The sequence below is a fragment of the Leucoraja erinacea genome, chromosome 13, assembly GCF_028641065.1.
Source record: "Leucoraja erinacea ecotype New England chromosome 13, Leri_hhj_1, whole genome shotgun sequence".
Classification (NCBI taxonomy): Eukaryota; Metazoa; Chordata; class Chondrichthyes; order Rajiformes; family Rajidae; genus Leucoraja; species Leucoraja erinaceus.
Window position 1 is genome coordinate 42,776,894 of NC_073389.1, and position 27,124 is coordinate 42,804,017.

The 27,124-nt window shown below is 40.9% G+C and overlaps 1 protein-coding gene across 1 annotated transcript; it reads right to left on the bottom strand.

Annotated features, from left to right (window-relative positions):
- Positions 1–1,841: 1,841 nt before the first annotated feature.
- Positions 1,842–25,466, bottom strand: LOC129702948 (melanocortin-2 receptor accessory protein 2A-like). Its single transcript, XM_055645059.1, has 3 exons — positions 21,479–25,466; positions 11,670–11,769; positions 1,842–3,374 (listed from the first exon to the last, which is right to left on the bottom strand). Exons 1-3 carry the CDS (start codon positions 21,612–21,614, stop codon positions 3,140–3,142), a joined length of 471 nt encoding a protein of 156 aa, XP_055501034.1. The 5' UTR covers positions 21,615–25,466; the 3' UTR covers positions 1,842–3,139.
- Between the last annotated feature and the right edge of the window lie 1,658 nt (positions 25,467–27,124).

Below are 27,124 nucleotides of genomic sequence, written 5' to 3' on the forward strand. Positions count from 1 at the left end.
AGAGCTAGATAGGGCTCTTAAAAATAGCGGAGTCAGGGGATATGGGGAGAAGGCAGAAACGGGGTACTGATTGGGGATTATCAGCCATGATCATATTGAATGGTGGTGCTGGCTCGAAGGGCCGAATGGCCCACTCCTGCACATTGTCTATTGTGTAGATCAGAATTAGTGATTGTTATGGGCAAAATAACAGAGGATATTTGTGTGTATGTGTAAGCGCATGTGAGTGCTAAGAGTCGGTGTGTGTGTGTCTGCATGTGTACGTGTCTACATGCATGTGTTAAGCAAGACTTTTCTGTTAATCCAGAGCTTCCACCTCAGGCAGTCAGAAATGTAGCATTAACATGATTCAAGTGAAATTGTACTTTTTAAAGAAAGTAATGAAGGCACTGACATATTTGCATGACATTTCATAGTAGATATTTCAAAGCTCTGCAAATATTTCCAGAGAAGAAGAAAAAATTGAAACATGGACCAACACAAATGCTGCAAAATCCTGCAAATACTGGGAATCAGGAAAATTTTGAAAAAGATCCTGGAATCTTCTACTGGGAAAACAGGAAAGGAAAATCCTGGAAATAACTCAGCAGGTCATGGCAATGTATCTCAGATTTGGAGAAACAATTTATCTTACAGTACAACTGATGAACCTTTGCTCCTTCGAACTGGCAAAAAGCTAACATACCATTCGCTTTCTTTACCGCTTTCAATTCAAGATTTGACTTTTTAGGGAAAGTAATGAAGGCACTGACATATTTGAGAACGCAGTGAATTTCAAAGTCTTCAAATATAGAAAAAAATTGAAACATGGGAGGTAAATGTTGCAAAATTGCATATAAGGGAATCAGGAAAGGCTGCATTAGTATTGTGTTCAGGAAAATCCTGGGCAGCAGGTCAGGCAGTATATAGGAAGACATGCTGTCAAGTTGGAAAAGGTAAAGAGAGAAAAAGATTGATGGGGATGTGTGCCAGGACTCAATATAGGTTGGGAGGTCTGAGCTATATAGAAGGTGAGGTTGAGTATTGTGTTCAGTCTGGGATTCTATTTCTGTCAAGTGCAAAAGGTAGAGAGAAAATTTATGGGGATGTTGCCAGGACTCGAGGGTCTGAGCTATAAGAAGAGGTGTATAAAATCATGAAAGGAATAGATCGAGTTGTGGCACACACAGTCTCTTGCCCAGAGAAGGGGAATTGCGAACCAGAGGACATACGTTTATGGTGAAGGGGAAAAGATTAAATAGGAATTTGAGGGGTAACCTTTTTCACACAACGGGTGGTGGGTATATGGAACGAGCTGCCAGAAGAGGAAGTTGAGGCAGGGATGATAGCAATGTTTAGGAAGTAACTAGACAGGTACACGGATAGGACGGGTTTAGAGGGATGGGGGCCAAATACAGGCAAGTGGGACTAGTGTAGATGGTACATGTTGGTTGGTGTGGGAAAGTTGAGCTGAAGGGCCTGTTTCCATGCTATATGACTTTATGATTCTCTGGTGTTGAAATCTGCCGGTGGAGCAGAAGAAAGGCTTGCTCTGCTTCTGAAGCATCTTCCTCTGCCCTCAACTGAGAATTCCCCACTTTCATCCATTCTATTTCTCACACTTTGTTCTTGGAAGCACAATGTAATTCCCCTCGCTCTCACGTTCCATTCCACCAGCCCCTGCATTCAAAGAGTTATTCTCTGCCCATTAGTGATAACCCCAACATAACATCATCACCAAACACCTCTTTCCCTCCAGGCCTCTACAACATTTTGAAGAGATTATTCCCTCTGGGGTATTGATTTACTTGTCCTTTGCCACCAAAATTAATCCCCCCCCCCCCCCCCTCCCTCCCCCCCTTTCCCATGCTACCTACCTCTGCAAATAGGGCATTCAACATCCTTATTTTAAGTTTACCTCTGGAGATAGACATTGCAACTTGGCCTTTTACCTAACATCCTCTGTGCCCTACACACTCTCCAGGTCACTGCTTGTATTGCAGTCTCCACAACATCATGGAGACCGAATGCAGATTTGCAAACTGTGTTGCGGAATATCTCCGTAATTCTTCCATGAGAGGAATAGTTTGGGTAAGCGTGCAGCGTCTTGCCCAGAATAGGGGAATCGAGAACAAGAGGCCATAGGCTTAAGGTGAGGGGGGAGAAGATTTAATAGGAACCTGAGGGATAGCATTTTTACACAAAGGGTGGTGGGTGTATGTTACTATTATATTACTATTGCAATGTTTAGGAAACATTTAGACAGGTACATAGATCGGATAGGTTTAGAGGAACATTGGCCAAACGGAGGCAGGTGGGCCTAATGGAGATAGGGTATGTTGGTTGGCATGGCCAAGATGGGTTGAAGGACCTGATGCACGCCGTTTGATTCTATGACTCTATTTCTGTTATATCACAAATATATATCATATCACAAATATGCCCCCCAAATTCCGTTTTCAGGCCTCCCAGCACATACCCAACCCGGATTTCAGATCATTGCAGTCAATCCACCGTTTCTTACAACAGTTCTTTTATCAAGCCCTAGGTTCTACACCCTCTGCCGGCACCAGTAGGCCCTCGCTCTGTCTCTCCCACAGCTCCAGAAAGAAAACCGTGTGAAGAAGGGTCCTGACTGAGAACGTTACCTATCCATGTTCTCCAGAGGTGCTGCCTGACCCTTTGAGTTTCTCCAGCACCTTGTATCCTCTTTAACCCCAAAATTCTTATTCACTCTCTCTTGATTTCTGCTCTCCCAACTCCCAATCAGATGTATCCACCTTTTGCCTTCTACACTGTTCCAATGAAGTTCATCGGGCACTGGGGACATTGCAGCCATTGCAACTCAAGAATAAGTTTGACAGCATTGATGTCTGCCACTTCTGGGAATGACTGAGCCAAAGCAATCAGGTTCACAATTTCTGTTCCTCTTGCTACAGACGCTGCCTGGCCTGCTGTTCTGTCGTTTCAACATATTCGTTTTGGTCTCCAGTGATTTTTCGCTCGGCATAACTTCAACAATTCCAGTTAAAAATTCTAAAAGTCCCCTTGAACTATTGAAACATACATGAATGATTTTATTTCAGACCATATAGCTAAATATTGTGATGCTACAAGTTTACCCCAGGACAAGGAATTGGCAATTTATTGAAGATCAGGGCTAGTCTGATGATGGAATAACCTTGCCAGGAATTACAATATTTTCCAGCAGTGTCTGTGGTACCGCTGAGGCTTCAGAACACTTCTGTTCATTGTTGAGGTTGGCATTTACTGCTTTTCCAGAGACAGTTGGTAGTAATGAAGAAATGACACAGCTGGTCGCATTCTCTGCTTGCTCTTGATGACGAACATTCCGAGTAAACTTTGTTGCTGTCTTTCTCCGTGAGCTTTCGATTCTGCAAAATATTCAAGAATTCAGAATTGCCACGATGTAACTGAATAAAATATATTGCCACGATGCAATGTAATCAGCTGAATTACAGTAACATTACATAGAATTAATGCACAACTGCAGCCCATTCCATTGAACTGATCTGTGCAGAATTTATGCCTCCTCCAACATTCTGTACCTCAGTCAAGGATGCAGATATATGTTTTATTTACTTTGCCAGTGTCCCAGGTCAGCGGCAAAAGAGGCAACAAAGGGCTAGAATGGGTTGAGAGGGGAAAGATCTGACAAATTGAGTAAATTGTGGAAATATGCAAAAAGTGCCCACTTTAACAGGAAAATAAAGCTGCATTTTAATCCAATTAATAAGTGGTTGCAGAGGTCTATGAGAGATCTGCATGTCTAAGCACATGATTCACAAAATGCTGCTATCAGGTGTATGATGTTAGAATTTGTTGCTAGGAAAATTAAATACATACAAAAGCAGCAAAGTTATGCATCAATTATATAAGGTATTGGTGAGACCACAGATGGAAACAGATGTAGAGTATTGGTCTCCTTATTTAAGGAAGGATGTTAATCTGTTGGAGTCAGTTTACTAACTGGATATGTTGTCTTGTCAGGAAAGCTTGGACAAACTAGGATTGTACCCACTAGAGTTTAGAAGAGAACAGAGCTGTTTGCAACATGTGAGATCTGAGGCATGAGATCTGACATGGCAGATAGGCGGAGGAGATTTTCTCTTGTAGGAGAATGTAACACAGGGGTGATTATTTAAAAAATAAGGGATCGCACATTTAAGATAGAGATGAGCCAATTTTATGTTTCGCTTCGGATCACGAGTCTTTGGAACATCGCAAAGTTGAATGATTTTAAAATAGATAGATGTTTGAAGATCAAGGGATGAAAGGTGACTGCAAAGGCAAAAAATGGGGATTTGTTACGATCAGATCAGCCATGATCTTATTAAATGGTGAAGCAATCTCAAACGGTTGAGTGCACTTAATGCATATGTTTGTATGTCACCAATACTAACATGTAGCTCGTTGTGGAATTATGCATGTTTCAACTCCAGTGCAGTTTTTTGAAGTGATTTATTCCATTAAAGATGCTATAGAAATGAAACATCTTGTTGCTGCTATTGTTTAGGAGATGCGATGGAGAATTAGCAAAATAGATGGAAGGGGATGTGTCCCATTCATGGGTCTGTAACTTTTTCTGTCAAGTGAAACTGCTGTCTGAAGACTAATTCATTTCCAATGGAGAAGTCTCCATTCAACAGAGGATAAATGATCACTGCTTGAACTGAATAATATGCTACTATTTTAGCCAAATTTGATTTGTTACATACTAAAGCGCCAACCATTCTTTAGAAGGCTTCAATCAAGGAGCAACCTGCATCTCCCTCCGAGTTATCCAGATTTGTAAATAAGAACAAGATAGGTCATTATGTTTGTTTGCCACAAAGCATAGACCTTAAGGCAGCACAGAGTCATCCTGCAGGCAGAAGCTCCAATGTTGCCCATTTTATAACTATCTCTAATCAACTGAAAAATGTGAAAAATGCCCTCTGGCTTCCTAATGCAACAGAACAGCTACTGTTTAAAGATTTAACACACTGGAGGCAAAATTAGATCAGGTTGTAGTCAAAATAAAACTCTTGTTAGACTACATCAAATGCATTTAAATGGATGCATGGCCTTCAGCAAGTGATTCAGTATTATCAAAAGAAGCTTATCTGATGGAAAACGGCAATCTTTGTCAACCGGCTTAACAAATCTATCCGATTAAAAAATGTAACCCAACTGACCCCATTCTCTGAGAAACACCAGCCGTAAATAGCATAATGATCTGTCAAACATGTCAATGTGAGCAGAGCCTCTGAATGTTACTGAACATAGAGTTATAGAATCATACTAGACTAAGTGGGAACCGTTGGGTCCCAGTTTCGCACGGGATGGCTCATCCCCCAATGTAATATTCCACCTCTCCACCAATTCCAATATTGGTGGCCAGTGAGGGGGGGGGGGGGGGTGAGCTTTCTGGAGCGCTAGTATGGGTGTTGTGGGCTGAAGAGACTGGTTTCCAGAGGACTAGTATGTAAATCGTGGGCCAAATGGATTCTTGGCCTGGTGGCTCAGTCACTCAAGCTGGTGTGCTGGCAGCTCACTCACTCATGGCTGGTGGGCTGGCAGTTGACGGCTATTCCTTGAAATTTCATTTCAAGCAGGGTGCAACGTCACCAAATTCAAGTGCAGTTTCCTACCACTTCAAGCAGGGTGCAAGGCCACCAAATTCAAGTGCAGCTTCAGACCACTTCAAGCAGGGTGCAAGGCTACCAAATTCAAGTGCAGTTTCATACAATTTCAAGCAGGGTGCAAGGCCACCAAATTCAAGTGCAGTTTCATACCACTACAAGCAGGGGGCAAGGCCAATAAATTAAAGTGCAATTTCATCCCATTTCAAGCAGGGTGCAAGGCTACCAAAGACAGAGAGTCGTGACCTCTCCCTCCCCCATCTTGCAGAGACTGCGCCACGCCCACACTTCTGGGTTTTATATTCCCTCCCCCTCCCACCGGAAGGAGCGTGGCCTTCACGGTGTGATTGACAAGAGAGAGAATCTCAACATTATTTAAACACTAATAACTCTTTTAATTTTCATCGATGGGAAAAATCCTCAGTACCTGATGAGCTGAGGTAGACTCTAAGTAAGATGGCCATAAATCACAGCCATACGTGGTAGGGTTTTGTTTTTAAATCAATATACAACGCAAACAGGAAGTGGTCAAGATTAGACTTTTAATTAGAAAGAAGGCAACACCACTTTTCAATGAGGCAACACCACTTTTCAATGAGGCAACACCACTTTTCAATAAGGCAACACCACTTTTCAATGAGGCAGAACCCAACACCATTTTTCAATAAGGCAAAACCAACAGCACTTTTCAATAAGGCAAAACCAACACCACTTTTCAATAAGGCAACACCACTTTTCAATAAGGCAACACCACTTTTCAATGAGGCAGCACCACTTTTCAATGAGGCAACACCACTTTTCAATGAGGCAACACCACTTTTCAATAAGGCAACACCACTTTTCAATAAGGCAACACCACTTTTCAATGAGGCAACAGCACTTTTCAATGAGGCAACACCACTTTTCAATGAGGCAACACCACTTTTCAATGAGGCAGCACCACTTTTCAATAAGGCAGCACCACTTTTCAATAAGGCAAACCAACACCACTTTTGTATTTTCAAACCAAATCCACTTTTGCATTTTCAAACCACATTAAAGGCGCTCACAGGTCAGTAAAATCACATTCAGTTTAGTAGACATGTGTTCAGTGTGTATTCACAGCTCAGACTGAGAGTCGTGACCTCTCGCTCCCCCAATCTGCAGAGACTGAGGCACGCCCACACATCCGGGTTTCATAGTCCCTCCCCCTCCCACAGGAAGGGGCGTGGCCTTCATAGCATGATTGACAGGAAAGAGAATCCCAACATTTTTAAAACATTAATAAGTCTTTTATTTTTCATCGATGGTAAAAATCCTCTTGTCCTGCATAGCAGAGGGGGACTCTGAGTAAGATGGCCAAAAATCACAGCCGTAAGGGGTAGCGTTTTTTCTAAAATCAATATGCAGTGCAAACAGGAAGTGGTCAAGATTTGAGTTTTAATTATATAGATAGCACAGAAATAGGCCCTTCAGCCTGACATCCTTGCCAAACAGGACGGCATGGTGGTGCAGCGGTAGAGTTGCTGCCTTACAGCATTTGCAACGCTAGAGACCCGGGTTCGATCCCAACTACGGGTGCTGTCTGTATGGAGTTTGTACGTTCCCCCCATGATCTGCGTGGGTTTTCTCCGTGATCTCCGGTTTCCTCCCACACTCCAAAGACGTACAGGTTTGTAGGTTAATTAGCTGGGTATAAATGTAAATTGTGCACAGTGTCTGGAGCATTAATGTGCAGGGATTGCTAGTTGGTGCGGACTCTGTGGGCCGAACAGCCCGTTTCCACACTGTATCTCTAAACTAAACTAAACTAAGATATCCTAACTAAGCTATTCCCTTTTGCTTGCATTTAACCCTCTCCTTTGGAAAGATGGTTGGAAAGGGTAGGATGTACAAATTTATTATAAAAATGAAGTTGTCATTGTATGATACAACTATGTTATCTATCAGTTAAGAGTCTGATGGAATCATGCCATCCAGGACAGAGCTGATTGGCTCGATTGGTACTCCATCCACTGGCCTAAACACCTATTCTATCAACTACTGATACACAGAGGTTGCAGTGTGCAGCATCTACAAAATGCGCTGCAATCACTTACTTACCTTATCCTAACTCTTCGGCTCACCATGTCCCTGCTGACCATCAAACACATATCTAACTTAATTTTATTTACCAGTCCTTGGTCCGCGGCCTAATATATCTTGGTAATCTATCTGTATAGCACTCGTTGGTAGTTATCTAGATGATTAAAACAGTGGCAAGATGAAAAACATTCAGCATGTGTAATTTTGTGGATCATATACATTCAGTGATATTGTGCAGAATGACACATATCATTTATTATCAAATGGTAAAGAAACCTCCGATTCATCTTAAAATCACTACCTAAAGGCTTGAAATAAGTTGGATCAAGGTTCATCTCGACCAAGGGAAAGACAACACTGCTTATTTCTCTACAAAGTTTAGTGTTTTGAAATCAGGACATGGCCTAACATCAATCCAAGATGGCAAAAAAACGTTATTTGGTGTTAGGAATAAAACTATCTAGTTTGTTGTCGTCTGCTGTGGGTTTATTATGATGAATGCTGTTGACTACATTGCCAGACAGTCAAGCTGAACAAGATTTTAATGTGTAGTGTTTCCTTACAGTCATCTGCTAATTCTAAAAATAGTAATTTATTTAAACGATAGATTTGATGATTTTCAAGCAGCTGACAAGCTATGCATCTATTTTGTCTGCCTGTTTAATAATCTGCAAATAATCTTTGGTTTTATTTTATCTCTTCAAATCAACACAAATATTTGTGGATGAGGCAAGATATCTCAGATACTGATTCTAGGCAGATGAGTTCAAAATATATCTGCATTAAATCACACTTAAAGAATGTGATGTCTCATTTAAGGTGGAATAAAATCATAGGAAGTAGCTCTCTAATATATTTCTAGAAACATAGGATTAGATAGATGTTGTTGCTTACCACAACAGTATTGTTTTCAGCCTCTGGGTATCATTGCCTAGGATAGCATTTATTACCTGCCCTAATTATCTTTGAAAAAATCCTTACAGTCATTCAGGTGAAGCTAATCGATGGTGAAGTTAGGGAGGGATTTACAGGATTTAAATCCAGCAATGATGAGCAAGATAAGAAATGTCATAAAACCTGCACTTACTGTAATAGTGTCCCCAATCACCTGTTGTCTTGGCTTCTCTTGTGGTGCAGTTCATGGGTGTGAGAGATGCTGTCAGAGTAGCCTAGGTAATTGCAGTGGTTTTTTGTCTACAGACGGAAATCTCTGTGCATCAGTAGTAGAAGGAATATAAAGTTAGCACAGTGGGTGGGATACCAATCAAACAGGCTGGTCTGTCCTGGATGCCGGTGATTCTATCACATTCCTGACTTGTTGATGATGAAAAGGTCTATGGATTTGAGAAGGTGAATCACTCATTGCAAGAGCCAACCTCTGAATTTACCTTACAACTATGGTATTTAAATGCATGGTCCAGTTGAGTTCCTGGTGAATAGTGACAACTAGGACATTAATGGTGGAGGAGCCAATAATGGTAATGTCTACTAATGTCAAGCAAGGTAGTTAGAATATATTGTTGGAGATGCACATTGACTATGTATTTGTGGTACAAATTTGCCTGCCTATTATTAGCCCATGCCTGAACTTTCCCGAGGTCGAGCTGCATGCAGAAACATCCAGTAGGCACAACCATCTCCTACCAACCACTGTTATATTTTCCTCTTGATGTTCATTGACTTCAATTTTACCAGGACTCTGATTTTAAGGGTATTCATTCTCATCTTGTCTCTGGAGTCCATGTTTGGACACATCTGATCCAGAGATGAAGCTCAATCCCACTGCCCCTCAGCATCCAGGACTCCAATGCCATTGCAGAACATCTACTGGTGCAATGAACAGGCCCCGTCCACAAAACTGCCTTGAAAGCTTTGACAGAAAGCAAAGTATGCCCACAGCTTTGATGGAAAAATACACCGAGTACTCGTTGACACTAGTTCTTTGTTATCCTACTTTCACATCTGCTCCCTACACACGGGGGGCAATTAACTTACAATTCTGCACGTCTTTGCAATGTGGGTGGAAATTGGAGCACATGGAGGAAACTCACGCAGTCACAGGGAGAATATGAAAACTCCACACAGACAGCACCCAAGGTCAGGATTGAACCCAGGTCGTTAGTGATGTGAGGCAGCAGCTCCACCAACCGTGCAGTTGTGCTGCCCGTTGTTGGCTATAAATGCCACAAGGGATGCTACAAGGATTTGTTGATAGCTTTTAATAATACTGACATCTACCACTCATTAGCAATGGTAACTTATTTTAAAAACATTTTAAATATATATATTTTTTGAAGAAAAGGTAACTAAAACTATGCAGTAACACATGAATAATTAAAGACAATAAACTAAAACAAGATAATAAGACAAGATAATAAGACACAGTTCATATTTGCAGCGTATGACCCCTGGTGAATCTCTGGAATTCTCTCCCGCAGAAGGTAGTTGAGACCAGTTCATTGACTATATTTAAGAGGGAGTTAGATGTGGTCCTTGTGGCTAAAGGGATCAGGGGGTATGGAGAGAAGGCAGGTACAGGATACTGAGTTGGATGATCAGCCATGATCATATTGAATGGCGGTGCAGGCTCGAAGGGCCGAATGGCCTACTCCTGCACCTATTTTCTATGTTTCTATATAAAGCACCCCAACCCTTACTGAAATTGATTTTGGTTACACTTCTCCCATGTTTAACTTGGTGCGGGAATCAATCCACTGGGAAATCTCAACAGGATTTGGTGTGCAATATCTGTAAATGAATCCTAGATTATCTGATTGCCAGCAGAATAAAAACACATCCAATCAATGAAGGTACAGCTCTGCTGCTCTGGAAATGAATGTTCTTTGAAATTGATTTTGGTTTCACACTTCTCCCATGTTTAACTTGGTGCGGGAATCAATCCACTGGGAAATCTCAACAGGATTTGGTGTGCAATATCTGTAAATGAATCCTAGATTATCTGATTGCCAGCAGAATAAAAACACATCCAATCAATGAAGGTACAGCTCTGCTGCTCTGGAAATGAATGTTCAGTTCCACTGGGTTTGTGGGTGAAGACTCAGCTCTGCTGGTCCTGGAGGTGAAGGGTTCACTCTGCTGGTCCAGTGGGTGAAGGGTCAGCTCTGCTGATCCAGTGGGTAAAGATTTCGTTCTGCTGGTCATTGTGGGTGAATAGAGTGCTGCTGGCTATTTATTGCAGTTATCCCTGTCAACCTACTACCAATTCCTAGCATTAAAGATGACAGTCAACATTTGATGACGGGTTTGGCAAAATCTGCTGGAATCCCAGAGGAGTTCTCCGGTCATATATTCCTAAAGGACGATTGCTACATTTCCCAGCCACCTTCACATGGTTCTATTTATATCATGAGGCTGAATCGGAGACTATAGGGACTTAGCTGATGTCCTCAGACTGAGCGTTGAACTCACTGAGTAATTCCCAAGAGTCATGGAATATGGCCTGAACTAATGTCCTGTAATGAATGAAGAAACTCTTGCAAGACAAATTTATCACCTACGAGCTACAATGTAAATTATTTAAGAACATTTTTTGCTACTATTTAACAGCAACAAATCCAGATTTGAATGCTGTCTGATAGAAAGTTGTTTGTGCGTCACTGATTTTCTGATGTTTGTGGAGTGAGAACACTCCAATCCCAAAAGGCTAGAATTTTAAATAATTTGCTAATATTCCATCTATTCCTATCCTTGTGCTGACATTTGCATTGGATTTCCTGCAGAAATTAATCACAGTTTTAATTATTCAATCACGAGGGGTTGGTTGGCAGTTTTCAAAATGTTACCTTACCCTGTTTAACACCTACCTAAAATTGGCAGCTGACGATATGCCTTAATGAGGTGTGGGTTGACCGACAACATGCTAGAAATGTGTAACTTGTTAAATAAAATGTACTTTGACAAGTAGAGTGAATCAAATAATCACTGTAACTAAAAATGAAAAACACTATTAAATCCACTTACTGTGCTGGTGTTGGACCAGAACGTGACATTAACATAAGTATTATGAAGAGAAATATCATAAAGACAGCAAGACCAACCCAGAAGGCTATTACAATGGAATCTGTAAGAAGAGATCAGAATTAGATATAATACCCCAATAATTGTTAAAAAAAAAGTACATTCAACATGATCAAAGTTTGCATTGTTAAGGGACCATCACAAGCTCATAAGCTTAAATTTATATGTAAAATTAGTAATACTGAAATCCATTCTACATTCACGTTAAAGTATCTTCCCACAAACGTGGACAGTATTAGAGTCTGCAATGGCTAATGCATCATCTGAGAAGATGTCTTCTTGGTTTTTGGTTGCACTCTCCTTCAGATGTCTTTTTTTATTTCAGATTTTAGTCTTCCAAAATTTAGGGAGAACAACAATGAAATAATTTGCTATTGCTTGCAAAATCTGAGATCCAAGGATTTGAAAGATCATGTGGTTAGTCTCTCTGACTAGTTTCCCATGCTCCAATCCTTATACCCGAGTTGCAACATACCTACAAAGCTACAATGTCCAGTGGTTTATATGAAGTTTTCTGCATGATTGCCATCTTGCAGTATTAATTGATTGACTGTGACCAAACTAATTTAACCTTGCAGATTTTTTTAATATAATGCTAGCTCTCTATTCTTTATTCATTGTACTCTCTACCACAGCGAGGTGGTTCCACTTGTGTGGGCCTCAAAATGTAAGGTTGATTTAATTTTGATGCCTGATCCCACCATTTTTTTTGTTTCAATCCTCCAGGGAAGCACAAATTCACTTCCAGTTTGTGCACTGCATTTATTGCACATGAAGAGATCCCCTTTACCATTTTGCAGAACATAGTGTACCATTCAGTCTGTAAGGGTGACCCTGAGTTTTAATTTATCACTTTCATTCTCTGCCCTAGTATCACTTTCATCTCTGTGTCTTTGTTCCAATGATACCCGATGTAACCTTGAAGATCGGCATTTCATCTCCCAGCTGAGCATGTTGTAGCCCTTGAGACTCAATATTAGGTAACCAGAGATAGACACAAAGTGCTGGAGTAACTCAGCGGGTCAGGCAACATCTCAGGAGAAAAAGGATGGGTGACGTTTTTGGTCAGGACCCTTCTCATAACGAGTTGTGTCTTCATTTCCACAGATGCTGTTGGATATTTCTGTTTCAATTTACTCCTTTGTTTCATTTTCCTTCTGTCACCAATTACCTTTTTTCTAGTAACCTTTATATATTGTTCTGAACCTCTCACAGGTAGTCCACCAGTTCCCCCCTCTTACTCATTTCCTTACTATTCTAGTTCTAATCACACATCATCGACACAAATAGTTGTCTCTGTTTCTATCCCCAGAGACGACTGAGTTCTTCCACAATTTTCAGTATTAATTCAAGGCATGTTGAACCCTAGGAAGCTGGATTTAATTTCACTGCAGTGACATTTCTTTTCCAAATGGAAATTGTTATTTCTAGCAAATGATCATTTCAAAAGTGTTTTTTGAAGCACACCCCTTCTGCAAGTGCTGGCTTCCAACATTTCAATTTATTAACTTAATTAGAATCAGAAAATATTATAAATCCAGTGGAACGACAGATTGTCAGTGTGAAATAATTTGGTTTAGAAACTCAAATGTATATTTTGATTTTCTGCTTAGAGCCTGATTAACTGGTGCTGCTCACTATCGGCAAGCTTTTATTATTTCTTAGGTGTAACCTATTAACTACTATACCATTTTGCTGATTATTTTATCCAATAAATTAAACTCTAATATATACATATTTACCTGGAATGGATAGATGACATTATTTGATAAATATTAATTTCCCTTTTGTCATTTGTTAGAGCTTATAATAATGTGTACTGCCTTAAGGAATCCAAACAATAATTGACTTTTAAAATTAGAGCATCATAAAAATTACGTCTTTTCAGATTTTAATGTAACATGTCAGTAGTTTTAGTCAAGACTTTAACAAAGGTGAGAGATGCAGATAAAGATTTGAAAAGAAGTTAGAGTCGTAGAATCATACAGCATGGAAACAGGACCTTCAGCCCAACTTGCCCAAGACGATCATGATGCCCCATCTACACTAGCTCCACCTGCCCGTGTTTGGGCCATATCCTTCTAAATCTTTCCTATCCATGTACCTTTCCAAATGCCTTTTAAATGTTGTTATAGTACGTGCTTCAACTACCTCCTCTGGCAGCTTGTTCCATATACCCACCACCCATTGTATCAAAAAGTTGCCCATCAGGTTCCTATAAAATCTTTCACCTCTCACCTTAAATCTGTGTACCTCTTAATTTCCCTATTCTGGGTTTTTAAAAAGCTCTGTGCATTTACCCTATCTATTCCTTATTTCCTAAGTTTGATGTGTTTTTTTTAAATAATTTGATCCTTAATTGTTATGAAAAGGACTGAGTCTTCATCTTGAAACTCTGCCATCCATGTCCTGTAGGTTCTAAACAGGGAGTTCCAACATTTTGACCCATCGTGCAGTATCATTGATGTATTTTCAAATCAGTGAGGGGGTATGACTTGCAGGGGACCTACAGGTGGCAGAATTCTCCACATGCCCAGTGCCCATGAACATCTAAATTGGGAATTGTTAATTGAAAACCCTTGGCAATCTAATGCAGTGCACTTTGCAAATGAGGCACGTGGTGGTGATGATGTGCCTGAGGTTGGTAGTGTGAAATTTCAGGTGGGTGGATAGGATGCCAGTTTGCTTTTTATGTGCTTGGCCTTGAGTTTCATCAATATTCCTGGAACTAACAGATGGCACAGTGGCACAGCTGTCGAGTTGCTGTCATACAGTGCCAGAGACCTGCGTTCGATCCTGACCAGTACGGGTGCTATTTGTACGGAGTTTGTACGTTCTCCCCGTGACCGCTTGGGTTTTCTCCGGGTGCTTCCTCCCACACTCCAAAGACGTACTGGTTTGTAGGTTAATTGGCTTTGGTTAAATTATATATTGGCTCTAGTGTGTAGGATAGTGTTAGTATACGGCAATCGCTGGTTGGCATGGACTCTGTGGGCCGAAGGGCCTGTTTCTGCGCTGTATCTCTAAACTAAACTAAAACCAAACCAACAGAAGGGGAGGGTTCTGGTACATTATGGTAGCAGGTATGTTATGGTACAAACTTTATAAAACACTGATTAGGCCACATCTGGGGAACTTTGTACAGTTCTGGTCACCACACTAGATTGAACTAGAGATAATACAAAGGGAATTCACTGAGCAATTGGAGCGAAGGAAATAGGCAACATTTCAGGTCAAAACCCTTCTTCAGACTGTTTCCTTCGCTCCATAGATGCTGCCTCACCTGCTGAGTTTCTCCAGCATTTTTGTCTCCCTTCGATTTTCCAGCATCTGCAGTTCCTTCTTAATCACTGAGCAATTGTCTAAGTTAGAGGATCTTAGTTACTTTGAGAGTAACAATCATGTGGTTTGCTTTTTTACGTAGATGCTGTTGAGTTTCACGAATATTCCTGGTGCCAACAGAAGCAGAGGGTTCTATTCACAATCCAAGGTTGTACCTCTTATTGCTTAAAAAGGCTTTGGTTGCAAAAGGTTGAGCCAGTCACCAGCTGGCACCAAGTCTCGAACCATCTCTTGCAGAGTATTTTTATGGCCCAGTTATTGGTGAACCCAAGACGTTGCTGATGATCTAGAGTGATAATGCCATTAATGATCTTGCCAATCTTTTTGAGGAACCCACTTTGTGTACGTGTTGACAGAGATCATGTAATATCTTTTCAAGATCAGGGCTTTGGAGTTCACTAAGTACAGTTATTTTAGTCCTGTAAAAGAACAGGGAAGTGAACTAAAAGCTGAATTGATTTTTTTTAAACTGCTTGGATGAATTGGGCAGTAGGGATCACATGTGCCTTAATGAATGGATGTCTCTATGGATTTAGGAAATTATGCATGCCTGCTAGAAATGGGCAAATGAATCAATTTGTGTGTTTTAGTAAGGGGGCACAGTGGGATAGAGAAGATGAATAGACCTACAAAATGGGTTGGGGGTGGGGAAGCATTTAAAACATCAAGATTACAGTTTAAATTGTATAATCCAATCAACTGGCCGTTTACCACAGTTTCTAATGTTCCATGGTTCTATATTTATATTCAAATAATCGTAAAAACCACAGAGCACAGATGAAAAGTATTCAGCCAATCCTAACCCCTGAAGAAATGGACCTTAACTTCATCCTATCTCCCAGCTCTTGGTCCAATGACTTGAAGGTTAAATTTCTTTAAGTGCTCATCCAAGTACTTTTAAAATTGTTGACCCATCCCAATGACAATCACAATGGTATTTCAGACTCTAGAACCACTAAAGTAGAAATAAAGAACTGTTGGTTAATACACAAAAGGACAAAGTGTTGTAGTCTCAGCAAGTCTGGCAGCATCCCTGGAGAACATGGATAGTGATGTTTTGACCCCAACCATCACCTATCCATGTTATCCAACAATGCTGCCTGATCTGCTGAGTTACTCCAACACTTTATGTATTCAGAGCCACTAAAATCTTTGACCTCTAGACCTCCAATGAATTTAATCGATTACCACACATTACATTTACTTCACATCTTATTTCACAAAAACTAATATTTATTTTACCTTTCTTTTTTAAGTCTCATGATTTTAGACTCTGCACACTCATTCATGTGTTGATTTGTTAACAGCATCACCAAAGAAATAATATCTCAAAAACTAATAATCTTTTAGAAATGTGCTTAATGCTGCAGGGTAACCTTTCCAATACTATTTATTAGAATAAACACATTGCCAGTATCATGCAGTGCTGTAAGAGAGTATATTACAACTTGGGTCTGGCACATCAATTTGTATAAACCTTGTAAGTTGAAGAGAAAGTAACAAAATTAAACAGAAATAATTGGACTAACAAACAAAAGATCAGCAAAACGCCAACAGCAGGATTTCCCATTTATGCATCAGTTTAAAAGTTACAAAAATATCCCAAAGTCTTCCACGGGAAAGTTGTTTGGAAATAAATTCCAAAGCATTTTCTAAGTATATTAAAAGTAAGAGGCTAATCAGTAAATAAGTAGATTCTAATAGGAAAACAAAATATTAGACTTCAATGTTAGACTTTCGGCTTTAGAGAAACAGCATGAAAACAGGCCCTTCGGCCCACTGAGTTCACGTCAACCAGCAATCATCCTGTACACAAACATTATCCTGCAAACCTATTCGTTTTTGGAGTGTGAGAGGAAACCAGAGCACCTGAAGCAAATCAACACGGGTCATGGGAAGAACATACATACTCCATACACACAGCACCCGTAGTCACAATCTAACTCGGGTCTCTGGTGCTGTAAGGCAGCCACTCTACTGCTGTGCCACTGTACCACCCTGTCAGAGGCTGCAGGCAAGCTCTTAAAGTATTACTCCTCATGTGTACTTGCTAAGGAGAAGGTCATTGTAATTGATGAATCTGGGGATGAGGACAGTGAAATTCTGAGGCATCGGATAGATCTATACTTGGAAAGACAGGGATAATTAGCTCCTTGTTCAGGGGAAATGCCTTTCTGGCCAATTTGATTTAATTTTTCGAAGAGTTAACAAAATGTACTGATGAGGACATTACAATTAATGCAACCTACGTGGATCAATCAGGCAGAGACAAGGAATTGCAAATGCTGGTTTACACAAACGGACATCAGAACTCATCAGAAGAAGGATCCAAACCCAAAATATCCCCTATCCATATTCTCCAGAAATGCTGCGTGACCTGCTGAGTTACTCCAGCACTTTAAGTCGTTTTGGATCAATAAGGCCTTTGATAAGACTCCCATGGGAACTAGGCCCAAAATGTTAAATCTCATGGGATCCAGGGCAAATTGGATCAATAATTGGCTTGGTAGAAGGCTGTTTTGTAAATGGAAACCTGTGAGTGCTGATGTGCCACAAGGATCAGTACTGGAACCTTTAGTGTTTGTTGTGTACTATAATTAATTCCATAATGTACAAGGTAACATTGGTGTTGTTGATAATGCAGAGACTCGAGAATGATATTGATCAGTTGTTAAAAAAGGGAAAAGTAATGGGAGAGGTAATTTTATCCCAATAAGTATAACATGGTGTACTTTGAAAAGTCTAAAAGTTAGGATATACTCAATGACTGATAAAATCCGAGGCAGTTTTGAAGAATTGAGGGCCTCAGTGTACAGTCCAAGAATTCATGATGTTGGTAGCTCTGGTAGGTAAAGAGATACATGGCATAAAAGAGAACAGAAAGTTATAGTACAACTTTATTAAAAAAAAACATCGATTAGGCCATATCTGGAGTACATTGCAGAATTCTGGTCACTACACTAGACAGCACTAGAGATAATACGAAGGGAATTCATTAAGCAATCAATCAATCAATCAATCAACTTTTATTGTCATCTTGCAAAGCAACAATTGTACATTGCAAAATGAGAAGACGTTTCCCAGGGAATACCAGAGCATCGCACATAAAACAGCTGTCTGAGTTAGAGGATCAGTTATATGGAGAGACTAGATTAGGCTCTGTCTATTTTCATTGGAGTGAAAGAGGCTGAGAGAGGAGCTGATAAAAGTATACAAATTTATGAGTGGTATAGAAAGGAAACTAGCTGATACGGCAACAAACTCAATAGTAAGTTTCAAGATATCAAATAACTGCTTGAAGGAGAATAAAAACTGGGACCTTGTGAAAGCTATGACAGGGTTATACACTTATCCTTAAAAAAACAATTTATCCTTGCTGGATATCTTATCTCAGGATAAGAGACTCAAAGATGCTGCTAGACCCGTTGAGATCCTTCATCTGATTATTTGTGCCTTGAGATAAGAGACTGCCACCTAAGACTGAAATAAATAAATTCTTCATCAACATGTTACCGAATTTTTGTAATTCTCCACCTCAGGGGGGCTGGTTGCTTTGTATATTTGAAGTTCAGATCATTAGATCTGCGGATACTATGGGAATCGAGTAGTCCAAAGATTGTGTGGAAAGGTGGACCAGAAGCCAGGCACAAGCCATGATCTTGATTAATAGGATGAGCTAATTTTAGTTTAGTTTAGAGATACAGCGTGGAAACAGGCCCTTCGGCCCACCGAAATTCTCACTGATCAGCAAGCCCAGCACATTAACACTATCCTACACACAATAGGGACAATTTACATTGATACCAAGCCAATTAACCTACAAATCTGTAGTTCCTTGGAGAGTGGGAGGAAACCAAAGATCTTAGAGAAAATCCACACAGGTAACGGGGAGAACGTACAAACAAGCACCCATAGTCAGGGTCGAACCCGGGTCTTTGGTGCTGTGAGGCATCAACTCTACCGTTACGCCATTCTCATTTTTCTTAGTTTTAAGATCCCTTAAATTATAATAAAACTTTAAAATATTAATAAAGCTTTGAAATAGGAACAATGGAATAAGGGAACACCATGGAATTCTGCTGTTTTGATTCAGACAGAATCCTAATATCTCATATAACTCTCTCATCAATCAGAACATAGGAAGTATATATATCCTCTCCACAATGTAATTGAACAGACACAAAATGGAGTAACTCAGCGGGACAGGCAGCATCTCTGGAGAGAAGGAATGGCATTGAATCTCAATCCTGTGATTAAGGAGCGTGATATGAACCATCGACTTTAATTAGGAAGTGTATAAAAATGACACTGCATAATTCATCTAAGGTAATTCTGCAAATATGTTATTAACTCTAATTTGCACTATATACATTTTTTTTAAATGTTTTTCATGCAGAAAATGCTGTGTTCGTTGTGCATTCTTCACTCAGAAGGCCAGTATGTCATTTCAGAGACATCTCAATTTGGCATTAATATTGAATGCTGAGTGTAAACTTCCTCTCCTAATGATAAAGATATTATTCTGTTATTTTAAACTATACTTTCTCACTTGCCACATAAAACACTCACAAGTTCCCAGCTATAGGAGTATAAGTTATTTGGCCCATCGAGACTACTGCACCATTCAATCATGGCTGATCCCTGCTTCCTAATTCAATTTTTCCAGCTTTCTCCCCATAACCCTTGACAGCTGTTCTAATCAAGAATTTGTCTATCTCTGCCTGAAAAATATCCATTGCCTTCACACTCACATCACTCTCATCCCGTCAACTGTCAATTTAAAATACATTTAACCCAATTTCATTCATCCACTTTTCTAAAGATACAATCATATTGAGATTATATCCATGCAATCTGGTCTTTGTAGTTGAAGGAATGGAACACAAGAAGGCAGAAATAATGCTACTTCATCTCTGGGTAAACTGCACTCAGATACTTTGACATCAACATCACCTACAGTATCTGAGTGAGACATAGCAGGGAGAAAATGGCCAGTTTGAAGAACAAGGTGAGGTACACCTTTTTCTGAAGACCAAACCAGAAAAGTAATATCATCTTCACAGGGTGAACTTTGAATAATGAGCTAGTCAGACATCTCGGCAAACCCCTCAGCACAATTAGAGAATGCCTTACAAGTCTTTGGTTTGATCTGAAATGGTGCAAAGTGAAGAATATAGATGATATATCTCAATTTTTGAGAATCTCTAGCATGTGTACTGGGAACACATGGAAACTGTAAAGAGTAGGAAGACAAGCCTCACAAGCTTTCCAAACACCTCCTGTACCATCAGGTGTCTTCTCTCCCACCAGTGGAATAATCTGTGATTCTTATTTTGGCTTCATCAGTAACTCCAAAACTCACAAAACTGAAGTGGATGCTGCAAACCATGCTTGATTCTGAGTGACTGCGTAAGAAGGCAGCCATGCATGGAGAGTAGCGAGCACTTCTGGGCAACACGGGTTAAGAAAAATATATTTTAATTGAAGGGAGTTTGGCATAAATGTTCAAAAATGATACCTAGACTACAAGGATGAAATTCCACACAAAAGACAACCGAAAGGAGGGGTGTGTTTCCTGGAATTTTTGTTCAGGGAAGTGTTGATTATTTTTCAATATGTTAAGGAGAATTCACGATAGACCAATACAAATTATTTTCTACAGGTTTCGGAGTTCAGAATAAATCCACAAAACAAATAGTCTATGGGAATGGCTATGCGATATTAAAAAAAAACATCTATGGAGGGAATGGATAGGCGATGTTTCAGTCTGAAGAAGGGTCCCGACCTGAAACGTTGCCTATTCACCCATCCCTGCACAGATGCAGCCTGGCCCGCCAAGTAACTCCAGCACTTCGTGTTTCGCTCAAGATTCCAGCATGTGCAATTAATTGTATCTCCATATATATACGATCAATATATTGTTCCATCAGAGCATACCAGTGGGTTATGGTTAGCGTTATCTCGCAGCACCTTTAAACATCAAGTATCCATCCTTAGCTGATCCAATTCTACTCTTCCGTGCCATTGTAGTTTGCAACTATTCTGCCGCACTTAACAATATAGGTACACAAAAATGCTGGGGAAACTCAACGGGTGCAGCAGCATCCACTTAAAAATATAGAGCGGGTGAGATGGAAAAACAAGAATATTGCAAGTTAAGGGTGTAACATTCGGCTTTGAATTGCAGGTTCCTTCAACCGCTGTTTTAAAATCCGCTGAGAGAGTCTCACTTCAGTTTGAAAATTAAATTACTCAGATTAAAGGTTACTCAGAGGACAATCTTTTGTAGCTTTTTACTCTAAAAGCGATCAACCGGTTACAGATCTTGCCATGGCCAACTGATCTTAAATGTCATGTTGCCGTTAGGTTCTCCTAATTAAAAATCCATGCTAGTTTACGGAAATACTCACACTTATTTGCTTTGAGTCCATCAAATGAAATATCAAATTCGTAATAGTCGTATTCGAACTCGTAAATCGGGCCGCTGGTGAGCGCTGCATCGGAAGAGTTTCCAAAAGCGGCAATATCTTCAACCTCCACCATCATGTTAATGCACAAATGAAGCAGGCGGGGAGGGGAGCCGCTTGCTGTTTAATACTGCCCGTCCGCTTCAGTTACCTAACTCGATAGATAAATCCCAACCCCTGCCAGAAAGTCGCCGATGCCGTAGCTATCATTGTGCGAGGTGGCAAATGATCTCCCTCTGCTGGCTGCCAGTCACTGAAAATCAACAACAAAACTGCCGTGCTGGAAATCCGAAACACAAGCAGAACACGTCGTTCACATGCAGCAGGTCAGACAGCGCAACATCTGTGGTTAGACAAACAAAGTGACAAGTCCAGGACTTGTTTCACAGACAGGGACAAACCGTGCATCTGACCTAACCATCGGGAATACCTGGAATGGATTCCCAGGTACTGAACAAAATCTACACACCTCCAGATAACATCACTTAAAATACCTTTTCGTGTTTCAAGCGCAGCATCATTGTCAATAGTCAATAGTCAATAGTCTATTTAATTGTCATTTGGACCCCTGGAGGTGTATGCATCGTCGTGATTTAAACCATAGATACGGTACATATTTTTAATCGTAACCTTAATTTCTAGTCCGCGTTTTTTAAATCTGCTGTCCTAATTTGTATCCCACACGAAAATAACCGGGTAATCTCACATGTAATTAAAAGTATTTAAACGCTTAGGCGCAACTGAGATTACAGATATGTAAACAAAACAAATGTTTCACTTCAGTAAAATAGGTACTAGGAACAAAATGAGAACACGGAACAAAACCCACCTGAAAACTTTGAAAGATCATTATCTGTAAATATGGGAATGGGGCGATAATGTTCTAACTATTTTAATTGAATTGCTGGGCCTGTGGAGATACTGAAATAAATTTAAGATGTTATTGTGCACTCCTGTGCTTTATACTAAAGGCAATCAGTTTTGCTTACCAGCACTGAGCTTGGTCATTTGTCATCACCCAGCTTCATAAAACTATAGAAACATAGAAAATAGGTGCAGGAATTAGGTCATTCGGCCCCGAGCCAGCACCGCCATTCATTGTGATCATGGCTGATCGTCCCCAATCAATAACCCGTGTCTGCCTTCTCCCCATATCCCTCGATTCCACTAGCCCCTGGAGATCTATCTAACTCTATCTTAAATCCATCCAGTGATTTGGCCTCCACTGCCTTCTGTGGCAGGGAATTCCACAAATTCACAACTCTCTGGGTGAAAACGTTTTTTCTCACCTGAGTCTTAAATGGCCTCCCCTTTATTCTAAGACGGTGGCCCCTGGTTCTGGCTCGCCCAACATTGGGAACATTTTTCCTGCATCTTTCTTGTCCAGTCCTTTTATAATTTTATATGTTTCTAAAAGATCCCACCTCATCCTTCTAAACTCCAGCGAATACAAGCCTAGTCTTTTCAGTCTTTCCTCATATGACAGTCCCGCCATCCCAGGGATCAATCTTGTGAACCTATGTTGCACTGCCTCAATCACAGGGATGTGCTTCCTCAAATTAGTAGACCAAAACTGTACGCAATACTCTAGATGTGGTCTTACCAGAGCCCTATATAACTGCAGAAGAACCTCTCTACTAAAACTGAAAAACACTACTTAATAAGGCACATACACTCACATATCCTCAAATATCCCCGAACGCACTCGCAAATCCTGAGTACACAGTAGAGCATACCGCTGGATGTTTCTACATACACACACGTAAACCAGTACACACTCGCAAACTCATCATAGCATGCCACAGGATGTTTCATTCTTGAGAACCTGGCACTGTTCGCGACATGGTCGAAGGCTGAGGTTCTCTAACAGAAAGGGCGCCCAACTCCAATCTTTATGGCATTTCTTATCAGAGCAGACCGTGCCGCTGTCCCCTCCCCGAGCCAATAAGCCCCCCTTGTCTGCAACGTTTCAGCACTACTTGCGCAGGGGGCGCGGGTGGTCTACCCAATTATTGATGTTTTGTTGTGTTTGCCAATGTTACGCTTTCCCATAGAATGGCCTGGGAAAGGCTGCGTTCCCAAGCAATGATCACAGGTGCGAGGAGATAATGCGTCTGGAAACTTGTTTTCAAAAGGCTATGGAATGTAGGGCTGTTAACTTAGCTGATAACTCCATTTCACATTTTAGCTGCAATTGTCAGTTTAACCCTTACACTACAATAAACGAGTTTGGTATTCTGAAAAACGCAAGGAATCATGGGATTTGTCAAAGGTCACTCAAAGGTAAACATTCTTGGCAACTGTGCTGCTGCATGAATACAGACCTGCCTTTCATCCTTAGACTGGATCGAACCCGGGTCTCCGGTCAAGCGATGTTGAATTGCTGCTGATCCGTTCCCTCCCCCTCCCGAGTGTCCCATCCCTGTACGGTGGCCGGAGTTGTCCGAGGTGACCCTGGACTGATGGGACAGGCCCAGAGCAGTGGCGACCCAGGCTTACAGCCAGCGCGGAGAAGAAGCGCTAACTCCAGCTCAACTCTGCCTGTCCCGCCAGGTTAACCGACAGCCCTGGACTGGATTGCATTGGGGGTAGCATTTGTGAGTAATGGGAAATTTTAAAAAAAGAGAAGGAATTTAACAGAAGAAGTGAAGGCTAGGGTGCACAATATAAAAAAGAGCAAGAAACCAACTGCTTTTAATCAGCAGAAGATTAATAAATATTGGACTTTTTAAACAAAGGAAATGGTTCAGAAAAGTATGCCATGGGTGGAAGTTCATTAACCCTAATTAACATGCATCCAGGGCCACTGAAAGAGACCACAAAAAAATAATCACAGATTTATAAATGTTTCCACAGTTGGTGATCACTGAGTTTATTTGTGTTTGGTTTCCCTGAAGATGAACTATCATTAGAACTGAAAGATTCTTAGCAGCCCAATAATCAGTGAAGTTGAGTTAATATCGTTATACTCTGCATCAATCATAATCTTTCACAAAAAAAATGAGGAGGAAATATTGGTGGTAAACTTTCAAACAATACAAAACAAAACTATATCATATTTCCCACAACCTCAAGATATCTCAAAAATACTGCAAATGTGGAAATCCATAAAAAACCCAGATTTTGTTGGAAATATTTACCAACCATGATCTGACCTGATAAATACTTGTGGCATACATGCTATTTTTGTTACTACTCAAATAGATTTAAATAACACAATTTAAAAGTCTGTGAGTGTATGAGAAGGTAAAAGAGAAGAGGCTATACTCGACCGTAACTTGGGAAGGGAAGCTGGGGAAGGGGTAAAATACCAATGGGAAGGATATTGGGAATAATTATCATAATTCTGTGAGTTTCAAGCTAATTATGGAAAGGCATTAAATTTATCCACAGGTTAAAATCCTACATTGGGGAAAAGCTCATTTCAGGCCTGACAAAAGAGACAGGCAGCATCTCTGGAGAGAAGGAATGGGTGATGCATCACCCTTTCCTTCTCTCCAGAAATGCCGCCTATCTCGCTGAGTTACTCAAGCATTTTGTGTCTATCTTTGGCTTAAACCAGCATCTGCAGTTCCTTCCTGACAAAAGAGAATGCTTGTGGGTAAAACAATATCCAACAAGTCTGAATCTCTTAAAAGTAAGATGTCGAGAATTCAGGACCGAGCTGTTCCAGTCAGGGCAAAAGGCAAGGATGGTAAAATAGGGATATCAGGTTGACAAGGGAGAGTGGGGGTTTGAACAAAAAAGTAAGCATATGACAAGTATAGGCAAATGAAAATAATTTAGTTCCTGGAGGAAGATGGGGACTATAGGAGGGAACTTGGCGGGCAAAAAGAGGCCAATGAAATACATCTGGAAGGAAAGATTAAGGAGAATGTTAGGACAATCTATGAGATGGCATAAAGTTATGGGGTAATTTAGTGGGTCAGACAGCATCTCTGGAGAACATGGATAGGTGACTCTTCTTCTTCCGTCTGAGGAAGGGTCCTGATCCTGACCCAGATCATCCCCTATCCATGTTCTCCAGAGATGCTGCCTGACCCGATCAATTACTCCAGCACTTTGTGAGGGTTTTTTTTTGGTTAACCAGCATCTGCAATTCCCTTTTTTTACATTCTTTATGATTATTAGGAGCTAGAGAAAAAAGTAGGCCTACTTACAGACCAAATAAATAATCTATGTTTAGTTTAGAAACTGACCCTTTGACCCTCCAAGTCCACACCTACCTGTGATCACCGATACACTAGTTCTATCCTACACACTGGGAGCATTTACAGAAGCCAATTATCCTACAAACCTGCACGTCTTTGGAATCTGAAAGGAAACCAGTGTTTTCATAAGTTTACATACTCTGTTGTGCGGCTGCACAAAATAATTTAAGTGTTATATCTGGGACAAATGACAATAAAACGCTCACCACCCCTCCCCCTTCCCAGTTCTCCGACCAGTCTTACTGTCTCCGACTACATTTTATCTGCCTGTTATTTATAAGTAAGTGCTGCCTGCCCCGCTGAGTTACTCCAGGTTTCTGCGGCTATCTTACATTTTATCTGGTTGCTTTGTTGTTACCTTCTCCCAGCTAACAATGATCTATTCTACATTTCCCTCCATTCCCTTTGGTCCTGCTTTCACACCTTACACACTTCCTTATCTATGGATCTCCCTCTCCTCTGACTCCCAGTCTGAAGAAGGGTCTCGACCCGGAGTGTCGCCCATTTCCTTCTCTCCAGAGATGCTGCCTGTCCCACTTAGTTACTCCGGCATTTTGTGTCTATCTATATATACTTATTATGTCTCATCTTGTGTGTGTGTGTGTGCGTGTATGCATGTGTGTGTGTATGTGTCTTTCTATCTTCGTCAAAACACCACGGGCTAGCGCAAAACATTTCAGATTATTAATCACATTAACCTCGTCGACAAAATAAACTGCTTCACTTCACATTTCATGCTATATTTCACACGTTATAGTGTTATAAAAATAGCTAAGTATTTAAACGGCAAACTTCCTTCAACCCGTTTCGAGTGACGTCACAAAGCGGGGGTGGGCGGCCACTAGCTTCCAGTGACGTCAGAGGGAAGGCCGCATTTAAATTAATGTTCCGCTTTTTCTGACCCAGGCCTCTACCGCGACGCCCCGGCTGGGGTTTTATGCAGCCATCAAGGAGGCATCGAGACCACAGCCGGTGAGGCCTCGTAACGATGGGGCCACTGGGGAGGTGAGGTGATTGAGGAAGAGGAGGGGGTTGGAAGGGTAGTTACGTCTACACTCCATCTCGCCACCTCCCTCCCCGTCTCTACTCACTCCCACCCTCTCTACCCCCCTCCCTCCGTCTCTCTCTACCCCCTCCCTCTCTACCCCCTCCATCTCTAGGGATTGAAGAGGTAGGGTGAAGAGGAAGAGGAGGGGGCGCTGGGGATGAGGAGTAATGAGCCGCGCTTGCGCAGTTGGGGCTATGCGTGAGTGGTGGAATGTTGCGTTGGGGGAACGGGTGAGTGGTGGAATATTGCGTTGGGGGAGTCTGCACTTGGTCTCGTTGACAATAAAACACTCTTGAGTCGATGGTACACAAAAATCAAGTTCAAGTTCAA

Bases quoted from the DNA above. Each gene is read 5' to 3' on its own strand.
- LOC129702948 (XM_055645059.1), bottom strand. From the start codon at position 21,614: ATGATGGTGGAGGTTGAAGATATTGCCGCTTTTGGAAACTCTTCCGAT. The intron at 11,770-21,478 runs GTGAGTATTTCC...CTCTTCTTACAG, and splicing joins TGGACTCAAAGCAAATAAGT to ATTCCATTGTAATAGCCTTC. The intron at 3,375-11,669 runs GTAAGTGGATTT...AATATTTTGCAG, and splicing joins TCTGGTCCAACACCAGCACA to AATCGAAAGCTCACGGAGAA.